Source organism: Channa argus, chromosome 14, assembly GCF_033026475.1.
Source record: "Channa argus isolate prfri chromosome 14, Channa argus male v1.0, whole genome shotgun sequence".
Taxonomy (NCBI): Eukaryota; Metazoa; Chordata; class Actinopteri; order Anabantiformes; family Channidae; genus Channa; species Channa argus.
The window spans coordinates 13082434-13108198 of NC_090210.1; the positions used below are offsets into that span (position 1 = coordinate 13082434).

The 25765-nt window shown below is 37.1% G+C and overlaps 1 protein-coding gene across 6 annotated transcripts in view; it reads right to left on the bottom strand.

Moving 5' to 3' along the window:
- Nucleotides 1-25765, bottom strand: part of astn1 (astrotactin 1) — a 391153-nt gene that overhangs the window by 152884 nt on the left and 212504 nt on the right. For all 6 annotated transcript variants that reach the window (XM_067474376.1, XM_067474375.1, XM_067474374.1 and 3 more), the window contains one exon: nucleotides 4220-4324. In XM_067474376.1, the coding sequence (XP_067330477.1) occupies nucleotides 4220-4324 (105 nt within the window). The remainder of the gene's footprint in view (nucleotides 1-4219; nucleotides 4325-25765) is intronic.

A 25765-nucleotide genomic window follows, 5' to 3' on the forward strand; every position in this document is an offset into this window, starting at 1 on the left:
TTCAAACCTGCTGTTGGTTTGCTCCGATCCATAGTGAACCAGTTTATAAACGTGGTCTTGGATTGGTTTCTTCTCACATAGAGAAAAATCTAAGTAAACCAAAACTCTTCATTGGACGCCGTGCGTCAATGGTTAAAATACAACTTTGCTCACTTCCTAAATTAATCCTGTTGTCCACAATCACCACACAGAAACAACAATCAATCTCATGTTCAGTCACTTGTCAACCAACAGCCTGGACTAGTGTGATTATCTGTGCCACAGACCTACATTGTGGTTTGTGGCTTGTTTGGCTTTGCCTACTTTCTTCTACTAGAACAGCCTCATGGTGCTGTAAAGTGGACAGGGCCAACTACAGTGTCTGAGAGCAACAGTATAAAGGAGCAGGGGCTCGGATAGAGCACACTCCCACTCAAAAGTCTGCAAACATCCACAGAGAATGAAAATGTTTCAGCCCTTACACAGCTGCTGAAAGAAACTCGTGGTTAGTGTTTGGACAAGGTGAGTTTGGATATTTACAAAGGTTAGATATTAGTAGCAGCTGACATTTCTTAAAAACTATAGTTGAAAAAACTGTGTGATACGGTTAAAAGCTCAACATGCGAGTTAGTGGTTGCGTGAGTGTGGTTTTGTGAACCACTGTCCCTTTTGCTGTAGAATCAACTGTGAAGCTCGAATTTGAAAATGCATTAAAGCAAATCATATTGCATACTGTATAATAAATTTGGTGGCTTATGAACCATCTGAACCTCTTGGTTTCTAAAACAGTCAATTTGCAGAATTGTTCAAATTTCACTTGTAATTGTAAAGTAATAAAAAGGTGCGGTACATTGTTTACTCACAAAACTAAACTTTCCCCAGCCTGCTGAAGTTTAATCTGTGATATTAACATGACAGCCACTTTACTGGATATGACAACACCATCCTCTGCTGTGCTTTAGGATTTCTATGAACGCAGGCAGTGAAACTCCCCCAGTGGCGGGATAAAAAGACTTTTATTAATTATTCTGATGAAGGTAATTTTTTTGGGGGGGTGGGGTTGTAATGGCACAGTTTATTGGAAATAAGCAAATGACTTGTCCCCTAATATATTATTAGTGAATTTGACAACTGGCTGCACAGTCTGAAATTCAAGTGCACAAGAAAGCATGTTTGATATAATACAATGACAAAACTATATCAAGATGATAACATGCTTGCTGTGATTCGCTCTCTACAAATATTGGAAAGAAAAAGTGAAATAGTAGTTTATCATTATCATTTCTAGGAGAAACAGTATTAATATGGCAGCACTCACGCTCTGCTCGCTCTTACTTCGCTAAAATTAAATTAGGAGGCCACTGAAGTGAGAGACGGAGAGCGCAGTGAGGATGAGCGATGGGGGGCTTTGCTATCAGATGTAAAAATCAGTAGCCTCTCCCCTCCGGTGGCTGTTGAAATATGATGAGCTAAAGTGGGAAATGGGAGTGAAAAAGATGGAGGCTGCCGAGTCGCTTCTGAGGGAAGAGAAAATAGAAACTGTATCCTCAGCAGACATGGCAGCCACTTTCAAACCACAGCAGCACCATTGGAAATGCATTAGAGGTGTCATGGCTCTATTTACAGTAGAGTGGCTGCACTTATCAGAATGGAAACTGTTTATGATGGATTCCTGAATAATGCATGCACTTAAAACATGACAAAAATCCAAATTATTAAATGACACTCTCCTTCCAGCCAGTCGGAATGACTGAACACAATATTTCGAGCGATTTGATTTATACTGGGAAACACTGCCAAAAGAGAAAGTTATGTAGTGAGGCAAATAACAAGGAAATAAGGCAGAGAAAGTTTCACGGCATAATATATTTAGTATTGAAGAACCCGTCAGAAAATATTTAGAATTATCCCCGATGTGTCAGCCAGGAGGAGCATTCGGAGGAAGTATTGTTTGACTAAATACCTATCCAGAGTTTTCTTATTCTGTGAAGTTTCCATGGTGGGTGCTGATCTTTCTACAGATACAAAGTGTTGTTATATGTGACATGTGATCAGAGAGACAGAGAAAAAGAAATATGACACAAATTAAATTACTGTATTTTATCCTCCTTTCTGTCTATCAGTTAACACATCCTTGCATATCTGTCCCTACAGCTGGATGTGACAGCCACTGTTTACATGCACTATTGCTCCTAATTAACCAAAAGTAAACTAATAGCTTTAACACAATGCAAAAAAAAGAAAGCAAAGATGAATATCAGTATTTAAATAAGCATATGCGGTCAATGAAGTCTGCTCTTTGTCTGCTCTACACCTGTAGCCTACTTCACTGGTGTCACAGCCTGGCTACTTCTCCCATCTATAATTAATGAATGTTTTAACCTGCATTTCTCAGGAACAAGCTAAATGACACTGTGACATAAAGGCACACGCACAAGCAAGATATTCCCAGTAAAGACATGCACTTAATAGCACTTGTATATGTGTGTGAATGTAAGAAACAACAACTGCTGATTTATAAGGGAACACACAGCTTAGAAAGAAAGATTTAAAAAATGCACATGAAAAAATGAGAAAGTCAGACCTGGCACATGTGCCTAAGTCTTCATCTTTGTTTTGTTCCTTTATTGTTGTGACTAAACATCAACAACTTAAAGGAAAACAAACTACAGAAAATGATCAGCAGAGTAAGCTCAATGTTACTTTAGTTTCCGTGCACACTCACTTACATATTTTTTGCAAAAAAGCAGTGCTAGACGTTAAAATGAAGAATTTATAACTTTGCTAGCAGCATGGCTCTAGGGATGGAAGTGTCACTCAGACGGACCCTGACTTTGGTCCAGAAAACCTGAAATATTTATCCACTGTAGTATTAATCAGCATGGAATTTTGTACAGACATTCATGGCTCACAGAAAATATACTGAACCTCAATGATCCTGTGGCTTTTCCTGACTTTTCTTTCCTTTAGTGGAAGATCTCAACAACTTTTACATGTCCTGCTACAAAATTTGGGTTAGAGATTTATGGTGTCCTGAGGATACAATGATTTATTATTATTATTATTATTTTTATTATTATTATTATTATAAATCCTATTTACCGTTTATTTTATATACCAAAAGCATGTCCTGTAATAGCTTTACTAGATTGATAACCAGGAAATTTGTTTTGGACTTTCAAGAGCCCATGATAAATACTAATGACTTAAGCCATTCCCACTTTTCCTCTGGTGCTGTCATGGGAGTTGTATTTATGGTTGTGAGATATTAAAACGTAGGGCTTAGCAATAATACATAAAATGTACAATATCATTTTTGGTACCAATGTGTTTCCAAACTTTGTTTTTTTGAGAACTGCTAAAAAGCTGCTTTTTTCTGTTTGCACACAACTGTCTTCATTAGCACTCTGAATAAGAATGTCTCTACACATTAGTGAATCTTAAAAGTTATGAGTTTACGGTCAACAAAGAAATTGATTGGCTGTGATTAGCGACAGTGAGTGGATGTGGTCTTAGTGCTGGGCGGCCTCTTGTTTAGTTTTGCTAGTTGGGCAGTTTTTTTCAACTTTCTGCCCATTTCAAGTGACATTTTGCTAATTTGGGCTTAAAGGCAACCCATCTAAAGCCTGTCAGGGTTCTCTGCAAGCATTGCAGCGGAACAACAGCAGCACAATTTGGTTCATAATTGACTGTTTCAATAAGGGCTTAATTTGATATAATGAACCTTTTAGCTCGACCTTACACGAGCAATGCGCCATGTGGTGCCTTTATATGTTTAAGAACTGTATTACCATAAAATTCCTTCTGCTGCCGATAAGAATAGATTTAGAAACATGTTTTCCTCTGCAGCCAATTTTCTATAGTTTCTACAGTACGACTACGCCACTAAAGAGCTTTTAAGCAAAATTACAAGATATCACCACAGTATCTGTTGGCTCTAAAGACAACGACAGAAGTCTGATCAAAAGATGGCTGCTGGCCTGTAAATCACATATCGGATCAAAAGTAAAAATTAAACAAAGTACCCAAGCTCTTATGATGAGCTGCTAACCCTGATGTGTCATATTAATTACGATGTGATGAATAATTGATAGCCGACGGTGCTGTGCATTCTTCGCAGGGAAAGTAAGCATTAATGCCACAGAGACTAGAGCGTAGTCTCCTCCAGCATAAATAAACAAGCAGTAATAACAAATTATATACATTTATAATTAATTGCCTGAAGCACAGGCTGATTTACCTTGAGACAGGACCCACTGATTGAGTTTCACGTGGTACAGCACAGAGCGAAGGCTCCAGTGCTGAACAAGGGGGTAGCCAGACACCTCGCTGTAGTTCACCATGCCTGCATGAACACACACACACACACACAAAAAAACATTTATTAATATAGATGCAGTTCTTGGTGCCAGATTAAAGCAGGGCTCAGGCAAGTTCACTGCAACACCTGTAAAACCACACAGAAAAACTGTGATATCAATGCATATTTACTCCTCCATAGTGCAGGGGAGGGTGCAGTCTTCAGTGTTAGATCAAAGAGCCCTACATCTCTTTCTTGGTTACTTTACCTGAAGAATCGGGAAGAATATTTAATAAATATTAATATTATATTTTAAGACAGGAGAGAGAAACAAGCAAAGTCTCACAAGTTAGATCAAAGTCAAGCCCGATGCGCAGCTCACTCGCCACCAGAAAAACACAGGAAATGGTAACATTAACGTAAAATCGATTCAGAAACAGTAGAAGACAGGATGAAGTCTTCAGTGCCAGATGAAAGAGGAGCCCAACATCTCACTTGAAAATACAGCACATTCATATTAAACATGGGTATTTTCATATCAATCAGACACTGCGAATACCCCCAGCTGTTTCCTCTTAGTGAATTGTGTCAAAGCAGAGCTGAGTTTCTTCAATTTCTGAAATATCCCCTCTGTTTTTGAGCACAAGGGTTCTGCATCACACTGAAAATGAGGAAATTAAGATGCTGTACACCAAGAGGTGCATTTAATGCTGTGGCTGATAGGTGTATTAATCTGAAGGAAATATATATTTGATGAAAATAGTTTCTGAAACCTCACCGCTGTTTGTCACATCTAACTAGAACAATAAAAGCAAGCAGGAATATATTTATATTTACCACAATAAAGTAATAATTTTTTCCTGATTCTGTATAATTTCATATTAATAGAATCATAGAGAGCAAGCAGTGATCCAAAATGAGGCTAGCTGTGAAACAGTCAAACAACACAATCCCTTTAATAACCTCTCACTAAAAAGACAATATTCTGTGATTTAGAGTATTCTCTTTTTAGCACCTGTAAAATGTCCCACTGTGAAAATAAAGCATGATTAGGGCGCAATTAGGACTAATTTAACTGTTGGCACAACCAGAATTCAACCAGACACAACAACACATTCTGCTCAAAAGAAAGAAAGCTTCCCTGCCAAAAGGAAAAAAAAAAGGCTGATCTAATTATTATTACAGTCAAATGATTATTTTAGTTAATTATACCTTCAAGTGCATCTGGAAAAGGTGACAAATTCTTCTCTGAGGCCAAGGTGAAATTAAGTTTGTTCTTTTGACACTTTTGTTTGTCCAAATACAAATGAATCAGAAAAAAATACAGTGAAGCGAAAAAAGCCGAGCATGTTATGCTTGACACATCAAAATCAGTCAATATTTGGTGCACTGCCAGTTTTACAAAATGTACAAAAAATAGTTAAACTTTCTCAGTCAGCAACAACATGCACTGTTAACTAGTTCCTATCAAGTAGTGGAAAATAATAGTGAGTTTGTTTTTAGATTAAGCTAACGTTAAGCAATCAACAACAAAGGAAGCAATAATTTTACAACATTAGTGGGAAGAAGTAATGCACAGATCTTTTTCAAAGTAAGGTTAAATAATCAGATGGCACAGTGTATTTTTGTTTTATAAATTGTGATTAACCCGTTAATAATAGTTGAATTTTCTTTTTGCCTCGTGTAGTTTTAAGTTGAGAAAATACTTGGATTCCATAAACTGTGAGGCTAAATAATGTTCTTTTCAAGTTCTTTACGTTACCAATGTGAAAAACATTCAAGTGTCAGGCTTCTCACTGTTAGTCTGTGATCTTTTTGGAAGTTAAAAATTGAGAAAGATTGCCAGCAGCAGATTACACTGACTGTTGCTAGTGAATGTTAACGCTGCAAGTTAAACGCCAAAAGGTCAAAATAAAACTTGGAAACTCTTTTTCAAACTTGTGTCTGTTTATGCCAAATATCATTTTTAATTTAAAAGATACAATCTACAACTGCGTGGTGTTGTTCTGTAGTTCAAAAAGATCGACAGAGGAGCAAAGACGTCGCTACACAGGCATGGAGTGGAGGTCCACTAGTTCAGTGTCTATTAGCTCATCAACTAAAGGTTCGGAATCAGTATCTGCAGGTTTTTATATAGCCTGTGAAGCATTTTGTGTGAAAAAGTTAGTCATTATTATTCCTCAGACACCGTTTAAAGCAGCTCTCACTGACATTTCTATAATTGCAATCTATAAAATGACAATATTAAAAAAACAATGCAACAATGTGAAAGGAGTCTCTAGAGATAAACTGAAATAGAAAAATTTAAACCTGCAGGTTGGCACAGCTCTTTAAACATCCAAACTTCAACTTTACTGTTGTTATTCACTTCTAGTGCTCTCATATAGTGTAGTTGTTAGACTTGTTCTCTCTCTAAAAACCTAGTGTACACTACCTGCTCAGCACCAAGCATCAGACAGACATAATAACTACAAAGTGAACATAATGAAATATTTAGTACCCTGTTACATCCTGTGGTGGAGCCCCAAATCCGAGCTTGTTGCTTTGTAACTGCTAAGTAAATAAATAAAGTCATACAAGTATAGTTTACAAGAGCTAGCTCCAAGTTCAGTTTACAGATTAAAATAAACTAGTTACCATTTATAGTTCACAAAGTTGAAATTGCATTCCAAATAAATGAACTAGTTTTCATTCATTTATGTGATGCCACAACAATGAACACACTTTCATTAGCGGGATGGGATGGATCCCTATCTGCCAACCAGCTTCTTTCACTGAGAAGATGTGGCCCTTAGCACTGTTTGGTCCCTAAATGCCTTACAACGAAGATATTATATTATCTCAGGTTGAATCCAGAAAATTCGTACATGAGAGGTAAACTCTCTCTCTCTCTCCCTCTACACCACCTACTTTAAGGTTAAACAGAGATGTCCAGAAAATATAAAAAATGTTACCAACTAAAGTCTTACTATAGGTCGGTGGATGGGGTACACCCTAGACAGGTCGCCCGTTCATTTCAGAGCCAACAAAGAGAGACAAACACAGACAGACAACCATTCACACTCACATTCACAACTACGGGCAATTTTAGAGCCACCTATTATCTAACATGCATGTATTTGGAATGTGGGAGGAAATCAGAGTACCCAGAGGAAACCCACGCAAGCATGCAAACATGTAAACTCCACACGGAAAGCCGGCAGGTAGCCTGGAAACAAGGACCTTCTATCTGTGAGGCAACAGTGCTAACAGCTCCACACTTGGCTGATTAATTTCTCAGAAATATTCAATGATTACAGGTTTGAAAAGACTCATCTCCTTTAACTGATATGGTGCATGTTTGCCACATTATTGTTATAATATTGAAAACTACAATTGCCACAAATGAAAGACCTTTTCCTACTGAAATCAATATTGCCTCAGGAAGGTACCCATTGCATTTTAACTGCAGGGTCAATCAAATGCTCAATCACATATGAGAAAAATACATATTGTGTTATTAATGGCAAAAAACAGTTAAAGAAAATGTTTCAGCTTAGATAAACCAAGAGGTGCGGCATGTGCGAGCGATAAATTGAGACATGAGAGGAAGCCAAGAGGGGAGCGCAGCATGGTGCATCGCATGCATGAAAAGATGAAAAGGAGGAAGAAAACTTGACAGTAGATGGTTATAGCAAAGAATCTCTCATCTCCAGTGAAGGGTGGGGCTTTATGTGCACTGCACATTCATGTATTACAAATTGTTTTCCCAATGACATGGTGTGAATGGCAGCTGTACAAAGCATTTAACTGTCACACAAGGAAACAGAATCCTGTCTGTCACTCTATGGCAAAAAAACAAGTGCTGTAAGTGCCTACACATAACCATAAAGAGTGCATATTGTATTGTAAGTAACCAAATACACTTAAAGTACTCAAACAATTAATTTACAATAAGGTTTCTTTCAAAATGTATGTGCTGCTACAGATTAATTGTACAGACGTGGATGAAACTGCTGGTCCCCTTCCAGGAAAATAGAAGAAACCCATAATTAACTTAAAACGAACAAAATAAGATAAATCAAGAGATAAAAATTGTGACTTTAGATTTTTGATTAGCAGAATATTTTTAAATAATAAAACTAAGTTAAATGGCCTGAACAGATTTGTTAGAACAGATCATGAATGTATGGAATATAGTGAAATTTAAAATGCTTCCTGTAACTAGCATCCCACATGTCTGCAGTCAAAATTAGTAACAAAAGTTACTGTTATTCTGTTTGACCCATGTTGTGTTATATAAAATGTTATAATTTAAAAACCAAAATGTAATGTTATTTCTAGAACAAAATATCTCATTGAATGAATTTATATATATATATTCATATTATATTTAAACAGGCTTATCATCAGGCTTAATTTGTATTAGAATCACCAAAAACCATCTTAATAATTCAATACCTGGATTTAAATGACAACATGAATTGAATTATGAATTTTAACTAAAAATGCTTCTTACTTGTAGAATGCAATATATTAGCATATATTTTTATGACATGCATAAATGAGAAAATACTGTGATATAAAGTGAAAACTACAGAATCAAGAAAAAAAAGGAAACATTTTTGTCATCCTGCTCAGTACCAGCCATGACTGGATTTCTCCTCTCTTTTGCTGGATGGTCATACTTGAAGCAGCTGCAATGAATAAAAACCAAAACTGTAAAAACACTGGCTTTCTGGTGATTTTTGTAGTTTTCCAAATTTGGTTCTGAGGGGAGGAAATGACGAATGAATGAATGAGTGTCTCTTTGTCCACCAGCCTTCTACTGTTGTGCTTTTATGGTGACTGTGGTGCAGGAAGGTAAAGCAGTTGTCCACCAATCTCGCAGTTGCTGGTTCAATCTCCGGCTCCTCTGGTCACATGTCGAATGAACCCCAACTTGGTTGCTCCCGGTGAGTGTTGGCCAGCTGCATAGCAGCTCCCCATCGTTGTGTGAGTGTGTGTAGTTGCGAGTGCGAATGGGTGAATGATAAGCAGTGTAAAGTGCTTTGACTGCCAATAGGTATAAAAGCGCTATATAAGTGAGGGTCCATTTACGTAAATGTGACTTGGGCAGTAAAGTCAGGCTTATTGCAGTCCCCTAAGCCACCATCACCCCTTTAATATGAAAGCAGTAAAAACTACTCAGGACACCTACCACCATGTTTAGATGGAGTTGGTCCTGGTCAGGCCATCTATATAATTACAGGTGTCCCAACACATTAAAGCTGAGCAACAAAATCAATCCTGTCTCATGTATTTTAGCATGAAAACGGAGACACAAATAACATTTGAAGTATGATGAGTGTTACGCGTGTGCAAGGCCAGTAACAGTTCTTCTACAAAGGTGCTATGAAAATGCAACATTTGGCAGAGGCCTGACACCAACTATGAACTTGATGAATAAGCCTCTAAATGTGATGTTCCTGCATTGTCCTCACCTTCAGCTACATCCATTTATCCCCTCTTTGGGGAAATGGCTTCCCGGAACGATAGATATATTCCCCGGCACAGAGAGTGCAAACGTACACTACTACACTATCCCTTCCCCATCCCCCGCCCCCGCTTAGTGAAAATGAATAACAAGCCCAAAACATATACAGTAGCACAGCGTATTCTTCTTCTTGCTGAAAGGCCTTGTCTTCCTTTTAGCCCTGGGGTGCTCTGCTCTCATTGTCTGACAGAATGATTAATTTGACTGAACTTCACTTTGCAAACATCTCCAAGTTCACAGTCTCTCTCCCTGCAGTCGGTGCCAGAGCCTTTCAGAGAAGCAGCTCATTCAGGGATGCCTTAAGTTCTAGAGTAGTTTCCCTTTGTAAAAAAACACAAGGCATAAAATGCCTCTAACAACACGGACATAGTGAAAATTTATCATTTTACAGGAAAAGACCACCAAATAAATAAGTTACTGTTACTTGCATTAAAGCACTTGAGCAAATGGTAAAACAAAAAATGTCATATAACATTGTCTGGCCCTAACCGTGTCTGTGTACAGCCTAGTTCAGAACATTTACACATTTAGCAGAGAACTGAGTAAAAATCTGAGGTGGACACTCAGTGAATGCATCAACTTAAATGTGAACTTTGTACTTGAATGTATACTTTACACATATGCTTTGAGAACTGGTGTTTTATGTGACGTCACATTTTTACTTTAACATGAGCTAATATTTTCCATGAAATGATAAAATGTCTCAGTTTCAACATCTGATATGTTGTTTATGTTCTACTGTGAATAAACTATGGGTCAATCATTGTATTCTGTTTAGATTTGTTTACACATCATCCCAACTTTTAATTAAGCTTGTATACACTGTTGCCCATAAAGTTGGAATAATTTTGTTTTCAGACACAATCCTCTTTTTTGCCAGTTAATTGCAGTTTAATTTTCACTGTGATATGTTTGGAAGAGACTGATCACACACACACACTCGCCACTTTATTAGGTACACCCGTACAATCTAAAGCAATTTAAACACAGCACTTCTGCCAAAAATTCTACTTCTACAATGTTATAATTTCTCAGAAAGGTGATAATTGCACTTTATTATTGAGGTCATAGTGGTTAGTGGAGTTGTACTGGAGCCCATTATAAAAGGTGTATCTAATGTTTTGGTCACTACATTCATTTTAAATAGGGTGTAACTAGTTACTTTAAATGTATTCACATTTGAAAAAAAGGATTGTTTTAAGTTATAATTTCTGAGCAGAAATGTCATTAAATTGCAGTTACAAATCCAAATTTTGCTGATTAATATGGCGTTATATCTTAAGATATTTTGTTCGGTAAATATACATCATTCAGTCTGTTACTTTTTTGCCATGCAGGAAATGTTTACAGATTTCTGGACAGGGCAGATCAGCAAATTTAAGTGCAACACTATCAAGGGTAAGATGGCTTACATAGAGCTGTCTCTACACCTACTTTTCTGGCAGAAGGTGCTGAAATTTTGAGTGTTCTTTTATACGGGTTCTCTTGTTTGACTTTCAACTGCCTCTAGTTGATGCCAATTGCCAAACAACTGCTGCCATACCTGGCTACGGCCAGCCAACCAGGCCAAGGCAGGTGGTCTATGTTGTCGTTCCAGTGCTGAAAATTAGACAATATTCCATTTCTGAAATCAGAAAAGGACTTAATTGTACAGAAATGCTAAACATGTTTAACTGCAGTGAAATGCTCCTTGTCAAACCTGAGGAAACAACCTACAGATAGTCTGACAGTTATCAGCGGTGAGGACTGTTGTAAGCTTTAAACTGCCTGAATAACAATGCTATATAACGAGCCCGGGATCAAATTAATAATGCCTTCACTACACTATTAAAGTGCGACTTCATAAATGTTCAACTTGCTTTCTATGGCTTTAGTTTACGGTGTAAATGTATATTAATCAATTTTAAACATTGTCATAATTGGGAGTTCAGATGATGTCATCTGGAGGAGCTCTGGAAAAGCAGGTTGACATGATTACATAATCTGGTCTGAAGGTTCCTTCAAGTGATGTCTTTTGGAGGCATTTTTCAGCTAGAAGTAGAGATATATTATTGTATGTTCAAAGGGACTGTGACTGTATGCGTAACTATTTCCCAAACTCAAAAATGTGAATTCCATGTCAGGCTCCTCTTTGAACTGGCCAACAGGCTGCCTGGTTAAAACACACTGAGTGACACATAATCAACTGTATGGGGTCTTGAAATTAAGCAAAGAAGTCCTATAATAACCACATTAATAATTTAACTGCCAGCTTTTATACTGAATGTTGTCCACACTACTATAATGATGTAAGAACCAAAACATGGGAGGCACCATATAAGACAATGCAACACAATAAACCAAGAATCAACACAGATTTAAATCTATTTGTTACTCAATGGATTGGTGTCACTCCTGTTTCTATTGGCCTTTGGACAACAATGGAAGTGTATGGTACAGGCCAACAACCCAATCCAGGCTACACACTGACAATAAATGCAGTTTGACTAAATTAATTGTTGGTTTTAGTGTCTGTGGATTATTGACAAATAATACTTTATAATAGTTCTACCTGTAAAGTGAGATTACATTCAGTAATAAGAAACTGACATTTTCCGTCAGTACTGATATAAACAACAATCCTTTAAGGGCATCTGAAAACAATGCAGACGTAGGTTAACTTATTGTTTTTTGTTCATGTGCTAAAAAAAAAATAAAACCGATCATTGGAAGTGGTTAAGTGGCAGGTTTAATAAAGTCCTGTGTTTGGAAGGCTGGTGGTGGGTTTGATTGCAGCTAGATCACACTTTGTACACAGTGGCACTTTGTGTCATTTTTGAAATTTAGATAAGTTTACTGAGACTTGTAGGAACATTTTATACTGTGAAATAGCTACTTTTCCCAAGTAAACAACTGAGAAAATGTGTGATATGCCAAACGTCTGAATCATTACTTGCTTTTTGTAAAATTTCTTCTATTTATGGTGAATACATTTCAAAGAGATTGTGTGTAGCTCTATGTCTAAAAGGAAATGAATGATACTCTCCAACGGAAAAAGTTACAGGTATTGGCAATTTAAAAAAAAGCTGAAAAATCTATGTTAATCTATCTGTAATGAGGGACACATAGTGTAACTGTGTTATACATAGATCAAAAAATTAAACTGAAAGTAGCTTCATTTGCTTATCTATGAACAGTAATAGAACCAATTAAGAGAGCAAAAATGGCTGTTGTGAAATGCAGTAACAAAACCAATGCACCAGTCGCAAAGTCTTGATTAAGGACATACAGTAAAGGTCGGAAAAAATAGAGTTAGAAATCAGGAGCCACGTTATTCTTAAGCTGGATTAAACCTCTTAAAAAAAAAAACAACTACATCTTCTAAGGTTACTAGGAGGCACGAAGAACTCTTATGAGTTTGCAGTAGGTAGATGCATTTTGAATAAACCTGCAGTGTCACCCGCTGTTACTGATAAAAAAATATTTAAAGTTTGAAAAATGAGATGCAGCCTAACGTAAGGTGACAAATACTAGAATCTTACGTAGTTACTACAAGCATTTTATGTATTTAAAATACAATGTGAAACATGAATAAATTGGAGAATGGCTGGCAAAGGCCAGTAAATCAGTAATTCTTAGTGTCCTAAGAGAAGTAGCCAGGCAACAAAAACAAATAATTACACCAGGTGAGAAGGAAGCATCAATAATAAAGCAGGTTTCTCTTATACCGTATATACACATGGCAATGTAAGGCCTTGGATGCACTGCAGTTATACTAAATCAAAGTACATTTGAATCAATATTCCCATTCTCTTAGAACCCCAGTCCTGCTATGAATCCCACAATTAAGATCGGAGTTAAGTTCCTACTTTTTTTCGGTTTTGTGATCCATCTCCGTTAGAGGCCGTCTGTTTTTTCAGGGTGTGGTAAAAGAAAGAAAAGAAATAAAGAGAAGCAGCACGAAAGCAAAATAATTTCTCTTTCATTCTGTGGTCCCTTAACACCGTGGTTCTCAGTCTTGGTCCTAAAGGACCCCTCGCTCTGCTTGTTTTCTAACTACCCAGGATTAAGAGCCAATGCTCTTAAGCTTACATGTTTTCCACAATTTTATAGAGCTGACTACATTAACTTAATAGTGTTTTCAAAATAAGTACAGTCACTTCCAATAACATTTGGTTTGTTTGGAGAGCCTGAATATTCCAATAACCCCAAATATATTAATGTTATGATGGTGGACAGGTGTCCGCATGAGCACTAGGACCCATCTACAGCCACACAGTCACATATGTTGTAAACTGTAGTGCACCCTGTGTGACACCTGTTAATCACGGCATACTTTAAAAATGTTCCATGCTGACCCCTGTTCAACATCAGCTTAAAACCACCATGTGGTATTAATGTTGTGACTGACTGCTGTATAAAGTTATATAAGGACCAGCTGCACCACTACAGTAATGTTGGTATTTCCCTGATAGTTTGTCTGTTTGTTCTGAATGCATGGTGAAAATACCACAAGTGGTGTAAATGAAGGCAATCTCTTGTAGTAAAGACCAGGAGAGTCTGATCAGTTGTTTATCATCATTTCAATAAGGGCTGAACATCCTGTGCTTGGCTATAAATGCATTATATTTACATTTATTTAAACTAATGCATTTCTACAAATAATTATAAACACAATCTGGATTAGTAAATAATTACTATGTAAACAGAATATCAATAAATACAGATTATGGAATAAATAAATGCATTGCTGTCAATGTAAATCAAGGGCTCATGAAGCACCCGACATCTGATTATTCAAGTATTTAATTACTCACTAAGCACCGTCAAATATAGGATGTAGGTTTTTTTAACTGTTTTCACATTTATATTGAAATGTACAGAGAGACGAGAGAAGATGGTGTGAAATGGGTCCTGGATTATTCTGAGATATGCCGAACTTCAGAATTGTTATTTATTTTGATGGTTTTCAGAAAAATACAATTAACCAAACTACTTCAAAAGATCAACAACTATTTAAGCCCAGCTTTTTTCATCAGAAACGGACGTCGCTGAAGATGAAGCTTCAATGGAAAGATGGAAACATCTCGGGTCTCTAAAAACCCACTTCTCAGTTCCTCTCTGCATGTGTCTTTTCTTTGCATTTCTCCATTTATATTTAGTGGGAAGGACTCAGACGGTTAAATGTAGATGTCATTAAGGAAATTGGGATGTACCCAGTGACTGTTTACAGCGTTACAATGAGTATTACATCTTAAAAATTCAAATGATTGCAGTGGAATACTGCTATTACCCTAATATAATTTATGTAAATTTAACTTAAAATACTATAACTGGTTACAATAATCAGCATAAATGATTATGGGATGTTACAACTTAAAGAGACTATTTGTCAAAACATTTTGTTTGTTTAAACTAATATTAAAGTAAAAATAATGTATATCATTAAAATAATTTCATGTCAAAAAACAGTCCAGCTAACATTCATGATAGCAGGACTGCACTGTGCCTTTTTTAGATTTGGAATACGTTTCATCATTGCATTTCTTTAAAGAATAGAAATAAAGATTAAAGTAATTAAAATGAGCTTTAGTGTTAAAATGTATAGTCATCAAGATTATCTGTTTTTTAACATTCATTTTATAGTTTCATTTTTTAGAAACTTACATGAAGGGCCAGAAAGGCACAGAATAAATCCAAAATCAATTTTCGCAAATTCCACGGCACTACTTTGTATATTTAAGCTGGCACAGGGTCACTATTGCTACCAATAATATGTACAATCTTTTATTTGGACTAAGCAGAAAACTCCATTAAATAATTCAGATTTCATGTGTAGTACAGGTAATGAGACTTACAAATCCCAAAACACATTTTGAATAGCTGAGTGGCTGGATAGAGGAAAAACATGTCAGCAAAAAAACAACAACAGCAGCTTAATATCATTTGTGATTTCAATTGGGGAAAGGAAGGAAAAACTCCTGCCATTTTTGTTCTAGCTCCAATTACGCTGCTTTGGGAATGTAAATTGAGTTTTCTTGTTAACATCTGTGACTCCGTCCCATCGGGAAGCAGGGCAGAGAATATCAGACAAGTGCAGGGCTTGTTGATGCTTGACAGAGAGAGCACAGAGCTGATGGAAAGCGCAGCCTGTCTAAACACCCAACAGTCCTCCTGTATCTTTGCCTTACGGCTCCAAGTGATTTGTTATTTTAGTCGCTTCTCTAAGAAAGATTCATAGGAATGAGCCTAGGTAGGAAAGTAATCTTATGGCTCATAGAACCCCATTAACTAGCTTGGCCTGTGCTCCATTTCACTCGTGGATAAGCCAGGGAATGAATGCTTTAGTAGGGAAGAGAGGGGGAAGAGTGAGTGAGGAGGAAGGAGCACACAAAGTTGCAGGCCCTTAGCGTAGCAGGACGCTTCAATAATAAAGCAGCGGGTCCATTCACTAATCTAATGGGAAACTAAATGTAATACAGCATAGCCCTGATTTCTTCCCCAGGCTGCTCCTATAAAAAAAAAAAAAAAAAGAAGAATGCTGGAACAAAATGTTGGCACCCAGAAACGGTGAGCAGACACCATGGGGATGGGAATCTTTCCATAATTCAAGGCAAGGAAAGATTACTGAGGAGAATTATCATAATACTGACCTTCACCACTGGTGCTCAGCTCCTTTCAGGCAGGTAGTCTCCACAAAGTGCTTACACTAATCCTAACATTACTGTCCCTATGGACCATGTTCAACCAGAAAATGTCTTTGGTGGCCTCTGAAGTACTATGACATTTGGACCATGGCCAAAGTCAGAATTAGTGTTGCTGTGAACTATTGCAGAAAAAAGGGGTTTCCAGCCATGTCCTGTGAATCCTGTTATTCCTCTAGGCACTGTGGTCCCTGTGACACTTCCTAGCATCTTTTCTGTGGCCATTTTTTATGCCATTCCTAGTCCTCTCAAATAGAACTCAACCCACACTCCCTGTGACTTTGTTGGATAGCTGGAGGACTTTTAGCCAGGATAGCGATGGGGCTTTACAGATGACAATGTTGGCGGCCAGTCCACCACTTTAGTCTACAATGAAATATCTCGAAAAAATATTGGATAGGTTGCCCCATGGACATCAGACCTGTGACTGTGAAAGAGATATGCATGTAACAGTGATTACTGTCCCCACTAGAAAGAAATTTCTTTCAAATGTCCAGTAAAATCTTGAAATATTTTATTGGATACGTGGGAAAAAAATGACTGACTGACCGATTAAAACACTTTGCAGTATAACAGAAGATTTAAAAATATTCATCAACTTGATAAACTTTAGCAAAGACGTTTTTTCCCTGTGTGTGTATGTGTGTGTGTGTATATATCTATATCGATCTATCTATCTATCTATCTATCTATAGATATAGATATATAGATATATAGATATAGATATATATAGATAGATAGATATAGATATATATCCCCTAGTGGGTTGACACTTTTGATTCATAGTAAAATGTCTACCACAAAGACAGTTTGGAAAGACATTCATGTCTTCCACATAATGGATTAGGTGATTCAGTGACTTTTTATTTACTTCCAGTAGTTTTTAACCAGGACAAAACGTACAATTTTATTACAGTTCACAGATGCAAAAGAATGAGTGCACCTATATAGGATGGAAAAATTCAAAATCAAGTTTTCATAAACAGGCCTTTGCATAATCGGTGGTCTGGTGTAAGTAGTCTTACTAAACAAGGTCTTGAGATTCATAGAGCAAATAGCAGGTTGAGCAAAGACACAAGGTCATATGAACGAAAACCATGGATTGGCCTCTACCTTTAAATCTGTGGTATCTCTAAATCTGCTATATATGAGTGTTAGAAAGTGTCTTGTGTGATTGTTACTTTGCCTTTAAATGTAACATTAATTCATAGTACAATGACAAAGTAGCATTGAATAACTGCATTGTATTGTACTGTATTTCATCTTATTGTATTGATCACATCAAATATTAATGTAATGAACTGCATCGTATTGTTATTGCATCATACCACATTGCATCATTACCGTATCGTGCTGTAGCAGATCTCATTGTATTAGGATATCATACTATATACATTCCATCACATTGTTTTGCATCATGATGTACTGTAATGTAATATACTACATCACAAAGTATCACATTGTGTCGGATTGTGTTGCATGTCCCTAACTTCAAGGCAGAGGACAATGTACAGATTTAGCAGCCTAAAATTGCTGCATTATCTATGGCAGAATTGCGATCGTTTCCTCATGTTTCCCATCTAGGTTCTAGGCTAAATCTTAACCCCCCCACCATGACGTAATGAAAGCAGAGCTGCCTTTGTAACTCTCCTGAGCAACCTCCTTGAAAGCTTGTTACAATGCTATAATGATTCCTGTTACCGGGTTTGTCTATAAAGCAATCATTAAATAATGATGGACTAAGATTTCTATCAGACTGAATCTTAAACATCCCAGCAATATAAAACTGTTCTGCTTGTGTGAATTGCTTTAAATTACTTATGTTCAGTAATTTGCAGGCAACAAAAGGCTGCAGATGGGAGCAAGTACCTGAGTTAAAGGCTGAATAAGGGAGAGATCATTAACAGAGCGATCGTTTCTAAATCCATCTCCATCCAAAGTCCGTCTGAAAATGTAACTAACATAAAGTGCCTCCAAGAAGTAAGTAAGTAAGCTTTGCCTCTGCAAAAACACAATACACGTGAGCCATGCTTCCAAACTAAGTTAGAAGAAGGAGACATCAAAGCCACTAGCACAGCCACTAAGTCTCAGCCTGTGATACCCTTTATGAAAACAATATTACACATAATGTCATTAAGTCCTCGTCACTGATAGTTTTGTGCGACTAAAAGAGTTTAAAAGAAATACTCAGGGTAAAAATTGGTGCTGTTAAAATTTGTGAATAACAACTATATGGGGTGGTGACATTGAAGTTTCAACAACAATGATAATTTGCCCTAAACTAATAAACATGACTGTGTGTGACAGTTTGCTGTGTCTACAGCTGTGTCTGTTTGTAGCCTCCAGACCAGAAAACAAGGCTATAACTTTATTCACCTAAAAAGCACTAAGACCATCTTCCTGCTGTAAAACCTGACTGGAGTTGTAAGAAGTGCGATCCTGAATTCTCCACGTTGTCTGCTGCATTATTTCTGCAGTACACAACTGAAGTTTGAAAAATTTCAGTCATCAACAGCCTTATTCAACAAAAAATACAAATCAGTGCTTATGTTGAGAAAATCAGTGATCAGTATTTGCACTAAGGCATTTTAAAATATTACAGGACCACATACCTCTGGCAACACAAATAGAATTAAGGTCAGAGTTCACAGAATTACTGAGTCAATTAATGAGCCACAGAAATCTCATAACAAGGAGAAAGATATGTGGTTACTTTATAGCATTATTTTATTTGAACCTGAGTTTATCTGATGTTTAACCTGATATCTACTTACCAGTAAATGTACTTGCATATTATTCTTTAGTACGATTTATGATTGGTGTATAAAGTTTCCTCAAACTTGCTCTTTAACATTTTTGTATAATACAGTCTACATTTATGACTAAATTTACATTTAGTCATTTGGCAGACACTTATCTAAACCAACTAACACATTAGGTACAAAGCAAGTGTTTCAATTTCGCGAGAAGAAAGTGCCAGATGCAGACAGTAAAACATTTCCGTTGTGCTGCTTAACGTGCAGACTTAGGTTGTTCCTTCCTTTGTGGTGTGACCTCTGAGCTGAAGAGGTTTGCTTTGGAACTTTTGGTGAAATGTACGGACCACTGGACTCTGCTGGCGAAGTGCAGTGGGTGAAGAAGGTTTTTTTGGAGTTCTGGAAGAGAATGTTCAGGTACAAATGTGCTGTTGAGTTGGCCATCTAAAAGAATAGTTCAGAGCTTTGAATCTGATGCAGGCAGCTACTGGAAGCCAATATAAACAGAAGTGTGACGCGTCAATCAAAATGAGACACGTCTCTGTGTTATGGGTCATCTGAAGAGGTTTGAGTATGCTGGCAGCCCTGCCCTGACATTGCATTAGACAATATATACTGTAATATAACCTTTGCAGGGATGTGCTGTAGGCAAGATTTTAACATTGACATTCATTTATCCTCCTTTAGTGCTAATTACAGTATCAGATTTTGGACACATGCTGAAGTAGGAGGGTGAACTTGTGTATACCTCACATTCTGTCCACTAAGCATTTCAATCATAGCACTGCACTGCCAACTAACTAACCATTAGATTATATCTTTTGATGCATTTTGACCAAGCTCATCTGCTTATTCCAGAGAAAAATCATATTTAATTAACAATTCAGTTGGAGATTAACCATCACTCGTGCATAATTCTACATTTATAAGTCATCTGCTTCAAAAGCACTATCTGGTCCAAAGGTAAAAGAGCAAATTCAAAAATTAAATCAAAACTTTAAAAAGTGCTGTGGGTCTGACAAAAAGTTTGTAGCTGTTGTAAGCAGCAACAACAACTGCAACAAAGTATTACTCCAGGTGTGGTTGTGTCCATAAAGCAATGTTTTCAACAAATACAGCTAACATCTTACAAACCATACTGACAAACACATTATTAATATGCCTCAAACACGTGGTAATTAGGCTGGCAGATGTGGTTTGTGACAACTCAAGGTGACATGCTTTTCATTTCCGCTGCCCTGAAGAAAGGCTAAGGGACCATCGTTGCCGGTGACGACGAAAATAAAATGCCAAAAATGTTCAGCAGATACCTCTGTGCTTGCATGGTCACAAGGCCATATGCTCCGACTTTAATTATGAGGGACACTGGGAGATAGGGACTATGGGTTGAACTATGAATCATTGCCACTCTGCCTGCCTCCAAAGCCCTGATCTACTGGATTTAAACACTGCCCACACAGGTCTCCCCTTTACTATAAATAAACTGACAGCCTGATGCATGTGTTAAATAGACAGCTCACACCACAGTTTGCATTCATTTACACCTTTTTCCAAGCCTAATTAAAATCTGTATTGAACCCTTACTGGTAAAAAAAAAAAAATGAAAAGATGTTGACACAGACACACACACAGTGCTCAGCCAACTGCACAGGAACCCAAACCACTAAAGAATTTTCTGAGGCCAGACCCATTTAATGCATAACAAGGGCATGAAAATGAATCGAGTACATGCAAACATCCAGTGGTCCTTTAAACTGCATTGGTAATTTGTGCCGTACATATGTGTAGGCACTAAGGGCAAATATGTTCAGTGACATGTCGCAGATTTGCTAGGTTGATAATCAGAAAAGAACTGACATTTTGTTTTCCCATCTTCAGCCTTCATGTTAGTTCATATATTATATGCAGCAAGAGATCCACTAATTTCAAAAGTATAAAAACAGCTACTCCAAAAAAAGGACACAGACATTGTAGTAGATTTCTCTCAAGCTTTTGGTTTTACTTTTACACTACTTGTAGGAGTAGACAGAGTTGACAAGGAAACCGCTAATACTAGCAGCAGTAATGTGGATTGCAAGTATGTACAGTATGTCTGGAGCTTTAAATGTATCAAATATTTTGAGTAATGAATGTTGCCTACTTTACACAAAAATGCAGGACATACTAATATGTTATAAGACTATTGAGTGGGAATAAAACAATGTACCTCATTCTACTCTCACTGTTTACAGTAATAAGTAAGTAAGTACTATGCTCCAAAACTCATGCTGCTTTCAAAGGCTTGGAATATATTAGGAGAAGGGTAGAGATATTCCCTTAGGTACTTTGAGAATAAAAAGAACAAAACTCTGCCTACTAATCTGTTGTATTGGAGAAGAAAAAAAATACTGCCGCTGAGTTGATACTTAACAATAATTATTTACATGAGTTTTGTAACTTAACCAAGCAGCAGCAGCCAGACTCTTCAAAGTATCCTGGCAGCAGAGATCAGCAATAATATCCAGCAGGGTAACGGGCTCTGGGTCTACGGTCTTGAGTTTGTGAACAAATTCGGCGAGTCCTGAGGCTTCCAAGTGATTTCAGCATTCCTTCTGCATGTTAGCTTCAGGGTGGCAGAGCAACAGGTACATACCCAGAGCTGGTATCAGCATCAGCTGAGTCAAAAACATGTGTTTTTACAGGTTTGTACCATTGAACATTCTGAGCATATAGCTCTGGTAAGCCCAGAGGGGAAGTATGCCAGTCAGTCAGTCAGTCAACAACTGCAATGATTAAAGCAAAATTTTGCAGCACTCAAGTAAGTACTTGTGAAGAATAGTCATTGCAACAATTCTTCAATGCCAAAGGGCCAAATAACGTCAGGTGGAATCGGCTCCAGCACAACTTCAAACCTCAGATTAAATGATAATCTATGAGAAGGTGGAAGGTTCTGCCAGTGTCAAACACTTTATTGTGTATTGTACATTCAGATCACTTGAATAATTTCCCAATAAGTGACTGTGACTGCTGGCACTGTCACTTAGCGTCAAATTTGAAAAAGTGAACAGAGAAATTAAACCAAGAATAAAATATATGAAGCTCCAAACATAAGCAAACAGTGAATATGGCATACAAAATTGAGTAACTCAACTTGGGAGTAGATAAACAGAATAAATATGTGAAGTTTTATAAACTAATTGGTTAAACTTAAGACTGTTGAATTGCAAAGAGAGTTTATTGCCTCGAAAGTTTAATTATTCTCCACTTTTCTTTTTTACACTTTTTGAGAGTATTAAAACTAGGTCATCCAAGAGGTGCAGAGTGCTAACATACAAACATATTGTAGCTTTATACATAACATGTAAGGCAACAATACTGATTCACATGTGCCAATCTTGGATAGTTTGTCTCCATTTCTGTCTACTTTTAATTTGAAAGGTGTCATTTTATATAACAAAAACATAGATGTGTGTCACGTGACTCTGCAGTATAAGAACATGATCCCAAAAAAGAAAAGCTGTGATATAATTGTACATGCTTTGGCATATAAACATGAGTAATCTATAGTGAATAAAACAAATATCCATGATCCAAGTGAGATGCTCAATTTCATGTTGTGTGTGTGAGGAGGGGGCACTTAGGAATGGGGAGGGATAAGGAAAAAGTAGCGTAAAAGATGAGCTCTTGATGCCCTTCACCTTCCTACAAAGAAAAACAATTCTTACTCTGTAGCCTTTGACAGAGGGGTGTGCTCTACAGTGGATCACAGGTCATTATTTATCCAACTTCTATTGTCCTGCCGTAGCATGAGTGTCTACTGCAGCCAAATTCTTTTTCAAAAAAAAAAAAAAAAAAAAAAAAAAAAAAAAAGGCCAGAAAAGGAACCTCATTAGGTCATAAACAAGCCTCCTGCTCACGCTGACTGCAGGTGGCTAAGAGGTAGGCAGGTCTGTGTCACCGGGACTCCCAGTCCAAGCCCCCACCTCCCAAGCTGTATTAATTATCCCATCCAATGTTGTCAGCTAATTAACTGACGTTTAACACAGGAAATGGCTGGAGCAATTCCACACAATTAATCAGCAGCGAGGAATAAATTAAAACCTTTCTGAACCGCGATTACCATTGAGGGTCTGCATTCAAAATTGAATATTAATTGAGCTTTAAATTTTATATTTGAGTTACGGTTGAAAACAGAAATGGCTGAAGGGACAGCTCATGCAGTTGCACCGCGGGTTATTTCCAACAGAATGCCTGCAAATTAAAACTGCCCTTGACAGAAGACAAGACCAGCTAAAGTAACTAATAGAAAATGCAATTAAGATATAAAGGGCACATTTTATAAAAGGGGAATGGAGTAGTGACTCAGTGGTAGAAGGTTATAGGTTAAATACGCCGGCCGCTGTGGCTTGGAGTTTGCAATTTGTTTTCCTCCCACCATATTAAGACGACAGTTTCTGTAAAATGATGACATTCATTGGACGCCTGTCTGTCACTGTGCGTGGTCCTGTGATATCTTTCTATGCTGCTCAGGTTTTACCCCACCTCTCATCCAATGACAGCTGAAATCATCTTCAGTGCCATCTATGACATTTAACAGAATAAGAGGTAAAGATAACAGGTGGCTGGACTATTCAAACATCATGTGAATACATTACATTGGACATGTTGCACAATAGCTAAATCCACATTTGAAATAAAATACATAAATCTGCTATGATGATACAATAAGTCAGAAAGGCACTTTTTTTGCTTTAAAATGTTTTATGTGATAAGAAAAACCTTTAGAATAAGCTTTTCGAAGAGTGACAGAAATGTCTTGCACTATTTCCTTGCGTTTAAATCTATTCTTAAATAGTTCCAAACAGCGAGACAGTCAAAGATAAGGTCTAAAAATGAGCTGACAGCATGAGTGAACAAGCGAGAGAGCAGGTTGACTAAAGATGCAAAAATTAATTTGATATTATGGATTAAAGCTGAAATGAATAACAAACATATTTTTTTAAATGGCTGCACGTCAACGCTGCATCTATTTATTAAATTCACTCAAGCATCACTGTGATTTGTCTAATCTTCTAAGCTGTTCAGATGCAGTGCAAATGGCAACATTGTCATCTAGAAAATGCATGTATATGCTACTAATTACTAAAAGTGATTTCAGTGATTACCTCCTGAATTATATTTATGAGAAATTATTTGTAATAAACAATGTGTTCACATTTAACCAGAACACACCATCATCAGTTTAAAGCACAAAGAAAAAAAACAAAAAAACATAAGAATCGCCCTTGATGTTGAAATACCTTTCGTAGGGGTCTGTAGTTATTGAGCTTAGTTCCCCTACTAACTGTATGTAACTAATCACGGTAATGTAAGTGGTTTGTCACTGTAAAAAATGTCCACTTAAAAAATTAATATGAAATAATACATGATGCAACATTCTTCTGCTGCTTCGAGCTACCAAACTCTGCACGCTCAGCAGACTCACTCCCAATATTAAAAAAACTGCTGAAAACAGAACTCTTCCGCATTTTCCCATGCACTTAAATCTCTTAAACGAAAAAAAAAAATCCTTTCTGCTACTTCTCGCACTTGCATCTCGTGAACTGTGAACACTTTTCTGATAGGACTTTGCTTTGATGTTTTCTCCTTGACTTAGATATTTGCTGCCTTGTACCTCACTTGTAAGTCACTTTGGATAAAAGCGTCTGCTAAATGAAATGTAAATGTAATGTAAATGCTTTGAAGTAAAGTAAAACATTATTTCATCTAATTTTTATCACTAACACAGACTTTTAAAAGAAACATTAAATATTAAAGGAAACCTGATTAAACATGGTCCAATACATGTACATTGCATGAGTGTCACACATACAGTAGGCACTGTATGCATTAAAAGGAGACTTCACAAATAATTCAACTGCTCTCTTTGGCTTTATTTCAGGGTGTAAATGTACATTAATGCTTTTTAACTTCCCTGTATCAAAATTCTGCTTCTAGCTGAAAAATTCCTCCAGATGACATCACCCAGGAGTTTTTCCTCATTAGGAGTTCAGATGATGTCATCTGAAGGAGCTTTGGAAAAGCTGTTTGACCACGATTACAAACTCCACAGTGTAAGCAATGAGATGGCCTTATTTAAACTAAAAGTTCCTCCAAGTGATGTTATCTGAAGGCATTTTTCATATGGAAGTAGAGAGATAATTTCATATAGGGAGGTCAATGGGTAATTTAATTGCATTTATGTACATCTACTACCCAAACTAGAACCAAAAGACGCAAGTTCAAAATCAGTGAAGGAGTCCTTTAAGGAATTTGCAGAATACCTGAACAACCTGTCATCACACTGATAAACAGAGGCTGACATAGAGCACGAGGGGAGTTTAAGACAGAGAAGCACTTAGGAAGAGAGACCCATGAAGACTGACAAAGTAAAAAACTAGTCCAGTACAGACAGTGAAGTGACAGTAAGTGTTACATGGTTGCAACCCACTTGGCAAGGATGTGCGACTAAAGTGCTGCAACATCAACGGGTCAAAGCACAGTACAGTGGAGG